Below are 13,445 nucleotides of genomic sequence, written 5' to 3'. Positions count from 1 at the left end.
CTAGAATGCAGAATGCAGTGGCACCATCACAGCTCACTGCAGCCTTGAACTCCTGGGCCTTACCCATCCTCCTGCCTCAGCTTCCCAATAGCTGGGACTAGAGGCGTGCACCACCACACCTGGCAAATTTTTATTTTTTTGTAGAGACAGGGTCTCACCATGTTGCTGATGCTGGTCTCAAACTCCTGGCCTCAAAGGATCCTCCCACCTTGACCTCCCAAAGTGCTGGGACTACAGGCATCAGCAACTATACCTGGCCTGGCAGTAATTAATATCATGGACCCAATCAAGGCACTTTTGCCATCATTTTTTAATTACCTTTAAAAGTCTGTAAATTTTTGATGGGCTGTATGAAAACGCAAACATAAGGAAATGCAGGTGGCAGCGTACGTGGAAACGCACAGTCCTGACCTTCCTCGATTACTTATTACAGGAGACCGAGACTCGTCCATGGACCCTGGCTGGGGCGGCCATACCACTCATGGATCTGAATCAGCTGGTGAGTGTGGAACCGCTTTAGTCATTTACTGTCATAATCATTGAACCTGATGATTATTAATGAGGTATGAGTCAGTGCCTCTGGAGAAGTGGTTCTCAAACTTTCTTAGCATACATTCAGGGAAGGCTTATTAAATCACACTGCTGGGCTCCACCCTTAAAATTTTGGATTCAGCAGGTCTGAGGTAGAGCCTGAGCATTTGCATGTCCAATAAGTTCCCTGATACAAAAGCTGATTCTGCTGGGACAGGGACGACACTGGGAAAACTGCTGATCTGGAGAAAAGTCTCCTATCTGAAAGGCTTGGGAAGACTTCAAGCAGTGTCCCAACTTAACATTGCATTATGGCAGAATGATTAAGAGCATGGATTTTGGAATAAAAATGGCCTGAGTTTGATCTCAGCAAGATGCTTAAAGGGTTTGAGACAAAATTTTCTCACTAATAAACTTGGGATGATAATAATTGTCACAGGGCATCGTTTTAAAGACTAAATGATAGAATACGTGTAAAACATTTGGCACAATCCAGCATGTGATATATTAGCTAGAATTTATCGAGAATCTTCTACTGTGTACCAGAGGCGTTGTTCCAAATACTTTACCTGTGGTAGGTTGGACCATATGATACTGCCATCACTGTAGGTCAAAGATAGTCAGCATCGGCAGGCTCACAGAATTCATCTAATATTTACTCATTCAGTCACCCTACAAACACTGTGACATACATAAGTACTATTATTATCCTCACAGTACAGATTAGGCTCAGAGAGGGTGGCTTGGCAGAGTTGACATAACTAGTGTGTAGTGGAGCCACAAGTCTGGGGGTCTCCTATCACTTCTTATAATCACAGTCTGGATAAAGCATTCCATAATGACCACAAGTCACTGCCAGTCATGAGTGACAAGTCAGTTATGCATTGATAAACAGATTCCTGTTTGTTGTGACTCAGATCACACCCCTGTAAACATTACTCCAGGCTGCAAAAGTCTGACATGAGGCAGATTTGCTAATGACCTTTAATGCTGGGGCTACTGAAAGGTTCTGCCTTAACTGTGGTCTCCTGGGGCATCACAAATCCAGGTGACCCCATGCAACCCAGTTAATCCATATACATTATTGTCCTCCCTTTTTAATGCCCAAGTTGGAGTGAGGGTCATCATCAGGCTTAAATGTTTACACATATAAAGCAAGTATGAAGATGGCTATTTGCCTGGTGGCTTCCTGAATAACCCTTTATGTAGGAGCACTAAGAGGTAGGGAAAACCTAGCTACTCCAAAGGCGGTTCTTGAACCATCAGACATCACCTAGGAGCTTGTTGGAAATGCAGAATCTCTGGCCAAGCCAGACCCACCGAATCAGCATCTGCATTTTAACCAGACACCCCCGGCTCTTAGAGTCCCCAGGGGGTTTGTATGCACGTTAAAGTTTGAGAAGCTCATCCTGACCTGCTTTTCTCACTGTTGAAGCCACTGAATGGTCTCTGTGCACACGTCTCAGATTGGATCTCATTTCCCAACTGGAATATCAGGTGCCCCTTCCCTTTGGGGAACTCATCCCTGTGGCCAGTCCCACCCTGGCTGGATTTGTGGACGTCTGGGGCCCAAGGCAGGGCCTGCTGTCTCCCGTCCATCTTCTTGGGCTTTTCTTGAAGTGAGAATCAGGTGGGCGGGGGCTGGGCCCTTTTGTTTGGCTCCTGTGCAGGTGTCTATTGTTCAAACAGGAGGTTTCATCTTGCTGTACACACACCCAGATCTTTCCTTGCTGGGAGCACTTTTTTTGGAAAATCAAAATAAAGAGATTATGATCCACTAATGGCCTCTCTTTGAAATATCAAAGGCTGCTGTGAGTCAGAAAAGAGACCAGTGAGAGTGACTGTACCTCCTAGGTGGTTTTCAAGGCCAGAGATCTCCAGTTTAGTTGGCCAATGTCCCATGACTTGTGCAGGTGAAGACCTGCCAACCTCCAGGGACACGGGAAGGCGGGAAGGGAAAGTGCCTTGGACTCTTTTAGAGGCTTGGGAAATAAAAGGCTGCTGTCAAAATGAGATGGGGTATGTTGAAATGGCCAGACGTCTGGTAAGAACTTGTTTTGCTCTCTTTTGAGTTCTAAGAAAACACCAAATTGCATACCCACGAGCCATCCTACCCCCAGACAACCCCTGCAATCAAGATTTCAGTGTGCACAGTCTGAAGTGTGACTCTCTCAGGAAAGCTTTCGCCATCTTCATTCACGGATTAGCCAAACAGATGACCCTGGGCTTTTTCTCCCTCCCCTCCTTGGTGACCTTCAGGATTCTGCAGTAGGTTCCCATGAGTTAGGGGGGAAAAGTTCATTTTAGTGAGACATTTTCAAATTTTGTTTGGAAGTAATGGAAAAAGAATTTTTAAAAATCCATGAAGCTTTAATTTAGGGGAGTCTTTTCACAAGATGTCTTAGAAGTTTCTTTTAAAGCATGATGCCCCTGTCGTTTTAGGGAACCTTTGACTTGGGATCCTTCCTTCCGGTTTGAGGTTTTTTTTGTTCATTTCCTTATTTTGTTTTTAGCAGTAGAAAATGTTGATTCTTCTATCAAGGTGTGTTTCAGTAATATATTATCAGGGACTCTAATAGGGTGTTTTTTTTCATAGGAAAAGCCGCTGCCCTCCCCAATCCTTATTTTTTAGTGCTGATGTTGGCTTCTGTGATGATATTAGATGGCACTTTCAGATTCACTTTAGACTTTCTGGAACACACGAATTCCCTAGGGAACTTGTTAAAATGAATATTCTGATTTGGTCGGTGTGGGAGGAGGCCTGAGATTCTGCATTCATAGCAGTCTCCCAAGGGATGTCTATGTTGCTGGTCCAGGGACCATACTTTGAGTAGCAACGTCTTAAATTAAAAATAGAAAACTACACACAACTGCCATTACTGTGAACTTCTTTAAACCTCTGTAAACTTACAATGAAGTGGATTCTACTTCCATCACCATCTTGTGAGTGAGAAAGACCAAGACTTGGAGAGGGTGAGTTGACCCAGGAAACCTGGCTGGCTGGCAAGAGACGGAGGAATTGAATCCAGAGGTGCCCAGCTCTCAGCCCAAAGTCTTCAACACTGCACAACACTCCTACTGAGAATTCTCGTGTTCCTTGATATAGATTAGCATTTCAAACCTTAGCCTTAATCAAATTGAACTTTTCGGGGGAATATCTTTTATATAACACTTTATAAACACCTGTGGCTTTAATCCATGATAGCTTCTCAGCGATTCAGAGGGTGGCGAGTGGGTCTCTGTGCTGCTCTATAAGGAACTCACAGTTGCACATTCCAAACTTTGGTTGAGAGATGTTGTTGTTTTCCCCTTAGGACACTCAAGTGGGAGCCAAGAAGGTGGGGCAAACACAACCTCAGGTCCTATGAGGAGACCTCAAATTCCAGGTGAGTTTCGAACTGTGAAGCAGAAAAGGTGCTTAAGGCAGGTTTCTCAGAATGTCCCAGGAAGGGAGAAGAGACCCACTGGAAAGCACATTCTCCCAAATGTGCAACTTTTGAACCCGATTGCTCCTTTTTGCAAGTTCAAGGATGGATGAGAGTGCTGCAGAGTCCTGGTAGGAAAGGATGGAATAATCTTTTCTGCCTGGGTCCCTTAGACTGGCTAAGCTCATATTCAGAACTGTCCCAAAGCAGTGCTGTGTTAGGTTCTAAAGCTTCCTTCCCAAATGAGTGATCGTCGGGGGGCCTCCATGTCCTACCCAGGCCCTTCTTGTCCCCATCCATTCTCCCCTTTACCTCTGGGGTCAGGGTGAAGCATGTAATTTTCCTCTCCCGTTGCAGACGCGGGGAGGAGCTTTAAGAGCCATTTGTGTTGGTAGAGTGAGAACAATCTTCTGGTCTCCAAACCATGTTTTTTTGTCGAGGGTCCGTCTACTGATCCAGACAGAAGAAACTTTTCCGAGAAAGTATTACACGTGCAGTGAGGGAGCTGAGCCACCTGGCTCTCCTGAGCGTCAAGATTGGAGGCATTTGATGTAAAATCTTTGTTTGGCTTGGGGTCAAATTTGAGCATTTGCAAAGGGAAATTACAAAACAAAAAGCCTTCTCCTAAGGTTGTAAATTACCCTTCTAATTCTCCCTTCTTCGGGGGTCTCCAGAGTGAGTCACCCCTGGGGAAAGAGAAGAGTGGGTTGTGGCCTTGCTGCTTTGCTGCAGCTTGCCTAGCGCCTGTGAAGGCAGAGCAGATGGAAAGAGGGTTGGGCTGCCCCGGGGTAGGGGAAGGGGAAGCGGGAAGGCTTGGCTGTCATCAGGCATCAGGATTCTCAGCTGTCATGAGAGTGTGTGTGGGACATCTCAGGGCCGGGGTGTGCAGGGGTGGGGCGGGGCGGGAAGTGGGGACAGCAATGGTACCTTCCTGCCATCCTCCCCACCCCTGACTCTAAACCAGGTAGAGGTGAGGCAAAGGTAATGCCGAGCAGGAAATCAGAGGAAAACCAAGACTTCCAAAGAGAAAGGGACGATGAATGACTTGCCACCCTTCTTCTTTCTCAAGCCCTGATTCATTGCAGCCATGTATAAACCCACTTTGCAACTGAATTTATTTGAGTTGTCAAGTCATATTTTAATTTTATTAAAGCCTGATTTTAAAATATGTGCATAATGTTTTATTAGTCCATAAGTGATACATAATTACTGAAGATATTTTAGAAAATACAACTAGACAAAAGGATGAAAATATAAATCATTTGTTATTCACCATCCAGAAATGCCGTGGTTACTGTATTTTATTATATGTCCTTCATGTCATTTTTCAATGTAATTTATGTACCAAAATATGATTCATACATGCTGTTTAGTAAACATTCCCTACTGGTTGACCACAGGTTTGCATGTCATTAAATATATAAAATATTTTTTTATATATTATAGATAGACATAATACACGTGGCCTAACTTATTTAACCAATTCCTTACTTTTGGATATTAGGTTGTTTCCAACGTTTACTATTATAAATATCAAAGTAATAAACATCTTTATAGCCAATTCTGAGGTACTGTACATCTTTGTAGCCAAATTCCTGGAAGCGTAATGTCTGGATGAAAGGCATGGATATTTTGAAGGCTATTATCAAGTGTTGCCAAATGACCCTCCAGTGAGTGTGCACAAGTTCACTCCTTCCACCCTCCCCTGGAGTGTCCTTTGCTCCACACAGTATTAATAGAATGTGGCTTCCATTTTTGTTTCTTAATAAAATGTAAGCTGCGTGTTCTTATATAGGAAAAGAATGTTCCTTTCAAAGGACACATACTTTTCTTTAATCTACTTAATAATATTGCACCAAAGGCATCTACAAGTTTCAACTTTTGGAAACATGTTTCTCTTGGGGGAACTTGAAAATCCTGACTGGTGATGAAAGATTAAAGCATGAAGCCTGTTGGACAAACGCTTATAGCAAAATTACTCTTCCAGAATTATCTGCCTATTGGCTGGATCTACTGGTCAGACCCTTCTGCAGTGCTGACTGTGGTTCTTGTTTGGACCAGGTCAGTTTATAGAGTGCATTTTTGTTTTTACAAAGCATGTTCCTGAAGCTCATAAGTGTCTTTTGGTTTACTCACACCAGAATGGCTGATCATCTTGGCATCCCTGTTGGCCCTGGCTTTGATCCTTGCAGTTTGCATTGCTGTCAACAGTCGAAGAAGGTAAGGGGATGTCCCTTAGGGATTTCAACTTTGAAAGAGCATCATTTAAACACAGGCTTTATATTGCTGCCTAGAGTGTAGCCCCTGGAACCAGCAGCCTGGGCACCCTGGAAGCTTCTTAGAAATGCAGAATCTTGACCCAACCCCAGACCTCCTATGTGCGTCTGCGTTCTAACAAGATTCCAGGAATTTGTGTACAGGGTACAGTTTAAGAAACCCTTGTCTGCCCCTTTATTTAGAGAATGGAGACACCTCTCATTGCTTGGGTCACCACTTTTAAATAGTGGTTGAATCTTGTGGTTTTTAATTTTTTCAGAGTTAAACTTCATGGAGACTCTATCTGATAAAGTCATGAAATATCTCACCAGGAAGGCATATAAAAGCATATATTCATTCATTCATTCATTAAACAAAAAGCAAGCACATTCACAACACACGAAATGTTGTATAAAGATTTAATGATTGGTCATCCTCTGTAACCTATCTGAGGCCCATTGATCCTTTGAGAGCCCTTTCCCAAAGCAGGCACTGGTTTTGTGTTTCTGTGTGCTGTTTGTTTTCATAGTGATGGTATTTTCTATTTCTTGGAAGCTGTAGTTGAAAGGATTCAGCTTATATAGCCCAGGAAGAGCTTCCTAACAGACCTATGAAACAATGAAGAGCTTTTTTTTTTTTTTTTCCCCTTAGGAAAGTCTGAATGAAAATGGTCAGCTCCTAGAACCAGCATGTGGGCTGTTTTCATATCTTTAAAAGCCACACTCTCTCCCTACCCCAACCAAGTCCTATTGTTTTGGAGCTTATTTATGTAATACACACACACACACACACACACACACACACACACACACACACACACACACATATCTGGCTTAGCCATGACCAGATTCCAGAAATAACACAGTGAAATGAAGGAAAATAATAATTAGCAACAGAGGAAATGAACTTTATTTAACAGGGCTACTCCAAAAGTGTAAGTCTAAATTCCTGTTCATGATGCTTTAAAGATACATGATTTTTCTCCAAGCATATGCATGGGAACATTCAACCTTTTGAATCCCTTGAGATTGCTTCTTATGACGTAAAAGAATCTTACTTCCAAGCAGGGCCACCTTTATTGACCCTAGATTATCTCACAGGACAGAAAAGGGCCTGCAGGTTGGAAAAAGGCATAATGGGAATTATACGCTCTTTCTTGTTGGCTTTTGGAAAGCATCGAACAGCTAATTTCAATGCCAGGCGCAGCTCATGGGGCCTCTCTAATTATCTGAGAAAATCAGATAATGCCATTTTACACTGGTACAAGTTAATAAAACTGCTATGTTGAAATCAAATAGCTGTGCTGCTATCTGTATGTTTGAGGGCATAATAAAAAAAAAAAGCAGTCATGATAGCTGATTACATAAAGAACAAAAACTAGGGCAAAAAAAATTAAAAAGACCTCCTAAAGGGCTCCTATGATTGAATGGAAAGAGATCTTTTTTTTTTAGTTGAATTTAAATAACGTGACTTGGGGGAGTCCTTACAAAGAGTCTTTATACTTCCCCTCAGTTTCCTTATTTTTTCTTGGATTGCTTTTGCTCCATTAAATATGAATTTCCTATTGTTTGGAACCAGCCCTTTTGTTGCAGGCCCTAGAATGCACCACTTTTGCTCACATACACAATCCTTAAGCTTTGCACATGTCGCCATGGCAATGTTGGCTCATGAGCTGTCGATGTGGGGGAGACCTAGGAGAAGCATCTCAGCTGTCCCCAAGAGCAGCTGGAGCCCATGCATTGTGGCTGGGTGGCTCCCCCGTCACTCCTGCTCTTGTCTGCAGCAGAGAAGGGGCCTCCTTGCTGTCCCCTCCCGCCTCCCAAGACCGGCAGTTGCCCTAGCAACAGGCAAACAGGGACACACAGGACCCAAGCACGGCGAGTGTCTCACCGGGAAAGTAGCTGCGTGGACGCCATAAATTACTATGTCCTGATTTGATAATTGAAAACAGATTTGCCACGCAGCTAACGGGTGGTTAACGGCTGCATGGGCCCCTTGCTGTGTTTCTAAAGCTGACAACCCATTTCTAATCTTCTTAAAAGGCTGGGGCCTTGCTGCTTTGGGCGTTACAATGAAGAGAGATAGGGAATTCTGTTTTCATCAAGGAAAGTTTGATTGAAAAGGGGGCCTCCAACAGGAATTCATGTATTCAGCAAACATCTTTCGAGTGGCGCCTAAGACTACGGGCAACAGCAAAGAGGAAGGGCAGTAAAACACGAGAAGAGTACCTTCCGTTTCCTAAAAGAATCTTGAGGTTCAGTGGCAGTATTGGCCTGTGGGATTCGAGTCAGCTAATATTTACCGGGAGCATTCTCTGTGCCAGGCATTGTTATAGGAATTAGGGTTAAGCGACAAAAGTGGAAAAGCATTAGTCACTGAAGTGGGCGTATAAGGATTGACGAAGGACTCCCATGATGAAGCCATCTGTGAGTCGTGTCGTCTTAAAGATGCTGATTTTAGGGGGTTCTGTTATTTCTTTAGCTTTTCCCACCCCTGCCATCATTCACAACAGCTGTCTTTGCTGTTCTTCATGTCACCTGAGTCCTGGATGACGGCTTCCCGAAGGAAACCATACTTTATTCACCTTCCTTGAGAGCAAACAATTGTTTCAGGTGTCAGTTGGGTTGATAGATGTTGGATGAGGCCCAAGAGAAGAAGAATCCTTTGCCTTAGAGAATCTATCTGGTTTGTCTGAACAGGAGAAAAAAATAGGAGGACTTTACCAGAGAAGGCTTCACAAAACAGGAATGGTTTAAAAATGTGTCTGTGCTGATTGTGCAGAAGAGGCATTCACTAGCCCTCACTTTCATGGGAATAATCATCTTTTCTTTAAACCCCAGCGGGGTGTCACCCATACTCTGCTTGGTTAGGTCCCCTCTACAAATCTCCATGAATTAGAAGGGCCTTCTTTCTCGTATGCTACAGCCTACCTCCCTGTAATTTACGCTCACCCAACCTCGTCCTGCTGACTAGAATTGTGCTATCCAGCTGAATTTTCTATGATGATGGAAATGTTTTATATCTGCACATGTCCAATACATAACCACTACCTACTTCTGGCTAGAGAACACTCGAGCTCTGGCTAGTTCAACAGAAGTGAATTTTTAACTTTATTTAATTTTAATTTGTTTAAATTTAAATAGCCACATGTGGCTGCTGGCTACTGTATTGGGCGGCACTGCTCTAAAACAATGCAAAATAAATTCCTAAATATCTGTAAGGATTGCCAGATAGAAGAGACATGAGCTCAGTTGTTAAGTAACCCGCCTAAGTCTTTTAAGATAAATTCCACTATGTCCTAAATGTATGTTACCTGGTTTCTAAATCCCACTCACTCTGCCCACTTTCTTTGGTGAGGTCCCAGTCTGGTTCTTTCCACATTGTGTGCTTGTCGTACGCTCAGCTAATACCTGAGATTTAAGGGGAGAGAAGACAAAGGTAATATGCAGTTCACTGAGGATCTCTGATCTCTGGAGTCAGAAAATCCAAGATGTGATTGTGGTAGTGCCATCACTAGCGGTGGCTTTAGACAATACCCTCGACTACTTGGACTCAGTGTCTGGTTTACATAAGAAAGAGGTTGGGCTCGATTTCCGGAGCACCTTCAGCTCTAGTGCTCCTTCTTGAATTCCTATAACTAAGAACAATGAAACAATTAGAATTTGTCTTAGTAGATGCATGGAGCACTACATCAGACTGGGTTATTTATAAGAATGGTCCTATCCTCCTGAAAGACTCAGCTACTAGAGACACACACATCCAAAGGGAAATGGGGGAAGTCCAAGCCCAAGCACGACATTCCCATGCTCTGCAGGTCAGATATTATCTCCTTTCAAAATCAGCTTCATTTAGGTTAATAACATTCATCTCCACCCTCTGCCCACGCACAGACATATTTTAATGCTCATAAATTACTTGCCCACAGTATTTCATTCCACCTCTCAACTAACTACCCATTGGGTAGGCAAGTGGGAATTACTTTAATTGGACAACTTTCCTCCAAAGAACACATGGTGGCACCTGAGAGTGTGAAATAATACAAGGAGCATTCTGCCTTCAGCCTTTTAAGTCGTCTTCCTGGTAAATATAACAAGGCAGGTGGAGGTAGCCAGAAGAAACAAGTGAAATTGATTTCTTGTGGATCCTGTTATATTAACAATTACAGCCAGCACTTCTTGAACACTTACTGAGTTCCAGATACTGTTCTAAGTGATTATCCACAAGGCCTTAGTGTTGTTGCCCCACATTGTTCATAAGAGCAGCAACGACAATAATAGACTCATTTACTGAGTGCCAGGCCTTGTTTCAAGGGCTTTTCACCATCCTGTGATAATTGCTACTCTTAATAGCCTGATGTTACAGATGCAAAACTGAGGCTCAGAGAGGTTATGTGAGTTGCCCCAGGTCACACAGCAGTGAGGTCTCAAAACCAGGTCTCCCAAAGCCCTCCTCTTGACCAATGTGCTCTGCTGTCTGTGTGGTCTCCATCCCTTTGCCCAGCCTCCATGAATCTGTTTCATGGTTCACAGGTCCTCCTCCCCCCACCATCAAGCCTCACGCCAGAGGAGACAAGATCTACCTCTTGTTGAGGAGGTATAATTTCCATTTCCCCAAACAAGAGATTAAATTTTATGGCCTTGGCAGTTTTACAAGGAATGGCCCATGATCATGAATAATAGAGGCTTTGTCTGTACCGCTCCCAAATATCCAGCGGCAAAGGGAACAATTCCGACTTCATACGTTTCCAGATCTCCAGATGGTCGGCAGGCAGCATGGGCAGAGCCAGGCAGAGCCAGGCTGTGGGTCACAGAGGCCTGGATTTGAATATTGGCTCTGTCAGTATTACTCCCTGTGTGACCTCCAGCAAGTTATGAAACCTCTCTGGGCCTCAATTTCCACCGCTCTACAATGGGGATAGTAGCTGCTTTGTGGGATTATTCTAAGAATTATAGGAAATTACTGGTGGAGTGTCTGGCATTCAGGAGGTGTCAAATAAATGTTAGGCCACTTCTCCCCTCCCCATCTCGCTTATAGTTGTGAGGCTGTGCAACTTTGCTTCCGTTAAGCATAATCTCACACCAATATACATAGCAGTGATGTGTTACAGGAAAGAGGAAGCATTTCGTCAGGCTGTTCGGGGTGAGGCAATGGACAGTAAGATCAAGGTCATGCTCTTCCATAGAAACCCTCTTCTGCATTTAAATTTTAAGTAATGTTTGAGAAACCTTAAAGGAACAGTGAACACTTTGTCCTATGTTGTTAAACTTCCTAGGCCAGGATTATATGGAAGTTAACCAACATTAGGGGAACATCAATATGACCTTATACTTCTAGAAAAATGTTTTATTCTTCTCGGTACTTGTAATAATAACACTGGCAAGGCCAACAAAGTGTTGACTGGAAGAGGAAGTAACAGGACTTTCTTGAATACACAGATCAGAATGATTTACAATCATCCTGTTGATGGTTTAGCTCAGCTCGCAGAGGCTGCTAGAGGGATTAAAAGAGACAAACATTTCCGCTACGCAGTATGGTGGAAGGAGAACTAGAACTTGGGAGTCAGGCAGAGCAGGGTTTGAATCCTGACTCTTTTATTACTTGCTCAGTAACTTGGGGAGCAAGTTACTGAATTTTCTGATCCTTAAGGTTTCTTTATCTGTAACAGGGGAATAATAATAGCACTGGCTTCCTGGAGTTGCGGGGTATGGATTCTCTAATTTGACTGTGTATCAGAAGCCCCCTGAGGGCTTGTTAAACCACAGACCCTGGGCCCCAGCCTTAGAGTTTTCTGATTCAATAGGTCTGGGGTGGGCCTAGCAATTTGCATTTCTCACAAGTTCCCAGATGATGCTTTTACTCCTGGCACAGGGACCTAATTTGGAGAAGGGCTAGTTGTTAATAGTCATTCAGATAAAGTCAAGAAGGCACCTAGCAGAGTGCTTGGCACCTACTGAGACCATCATAAACCACAGCCATGATCATGATGATGCTCATCATGATGATGCTCCACAAGGGCGATGACCATCATGATGATGACTGGGTCGTTGCGCCTTTCTCATACGGTTTTCTAAAACTTACTAGGTGCGGGCAGAAGAAAAAGCTGGTGATCAACAATGGCAATGGAGCTGTGGAGGACAGAAAGCCAAGCGGGCTCAACGGGGAAGCCAGCAAGTCTCAGGAAATGGTGCATTTGGTGAACAAGGAGCCATCGGAGACCCCAGACCAGTTTATGACAGCTGACGAGACGCGGAACCTGCAGAATGTGGACATGAAGATTGGGGTGTAACGCTGACCCCGTTATCTTGAAAAGAAACAACAGTCGGGGACATAACTATCTTACAGGGAACTGGGACACTTAATGGATGCAATGTGCTACTGATTGTTTCATTGGGAATCTTTTTTTTTAGCATAAAATTTTCTATTCCTTTTTGTTTTTTGTGTTTTGTTTTTTAAGGTCAGGTCCAATTTATAAAAACAGCATTGCTTTCTGAAAGGAGGGCCCAGTTAATAATCAGCGACTGTTCCAGTTCCCACCTAGAGGCCTTTCCTCCCCTGAGTGTGCTAAGGATGGCTTCTAACAAAAGCTACAAATACATATTCCTGATCCCCAACCTTCCCCAGCCCTGCTCCCAGGTAACAGCCATCAGCTAAGGACATTCCCCAGGGCTAAGAGGGATTGGTCCCTGGGAGGAAATTGATTGGGTCCTTATTGCCCGCTCAGCAGCCCAATCCCTGGGCATTGCTTTCCCGTGGGTTTGGGGATTGGGGTGTACTGGGTGTACATCCCCTTCTACAGACCTCCTGGAAATTTTTCAGATGCTTCTGGGAGACACCCAAAGGGTGAAGCTATTTATCTGTAGTAAGCTATTTATCTGTGTTTTTGAGATATTAAACCCTGGAGGTCCTTTGATCAGTATGATTTTTTTTAAAGTTACTTTGTCAGAGGCATAAAGGGGTTCAAACTGGGTCATAATAAACATCTGTACTTCTTCCATCTTAACCTTTTGTGCTGTGATCTTTCAGTTTCAAAACCAGCAAAGTCTAGGTCCCTAGAGCTCACCAGGGAAGATCTGAGAATGAGAGGAATGCTCCTTAAAGTCTTCCTCTCTGAGCCCCTCAGCCCCCACTAAGACGCACTCAGCCAGATCTCACAAGAGATCAAGGAAGGCAGCACTGTTTGATTTCTGAGCTGTCCAAAGTCTTTCTGTCCTGTCCCGGAGTCAGAATCATGAG

General features: G+C 43.7%; 1 protein-coding gene across 12 annotated transcripts in view; it reads left to right on the top strand.

Moving 5' to 3' along the window:
- Positions 1-13,212, top strand: part of CD44 (CD44 molecule (IN blood group)) — an 80,682-nt gene extending 67,470 nt beyond the window's left edge. For all 12 annotated transcript variants that reach the window (XM_076002032.1, XM_076002033.1, XM_076002034.1 and 9 more), the window contains 4 exons: positions 434-499; positions 3,846-3,917; positions 6,098-6,176; positions 12,294-13,212. In XM_076002032.1, the coding sequence (XP_075858147.1) occupies positions 434-499; positions 3,846-3,917; positions 6,098-6,176; positions 12,294-12,498 (422 nt within the window). In that variant the 3' untranslated portion in view covers positions 12,499-13,212. The remainder of the gene's footprint in view (positions 1-433; positions 500-3,845; positions 3,918-6,097; positions 6,177-12,293) is intronic.
- Positions 13,213-13,445: the final 233 nt, after the last annotated feature.

Source organism: Microcebus murinus, chromosome 4, assembly GCF_040939455.1.
Source record: "Microcebus murinus isolate Inina chromosome 4, M.murinus_Inina_mat1.0, whole genome shotgun sequence".
Taxonomy (NCBI): Eukaryota; Metazoa; Chordata; class Mammalia; order Primates; family Cheirogaleidae; genus Microcebus; species Microcebus murinus.
This window is presented reverse-complemented; position numbering and strand designations above follow the sequence as displayed.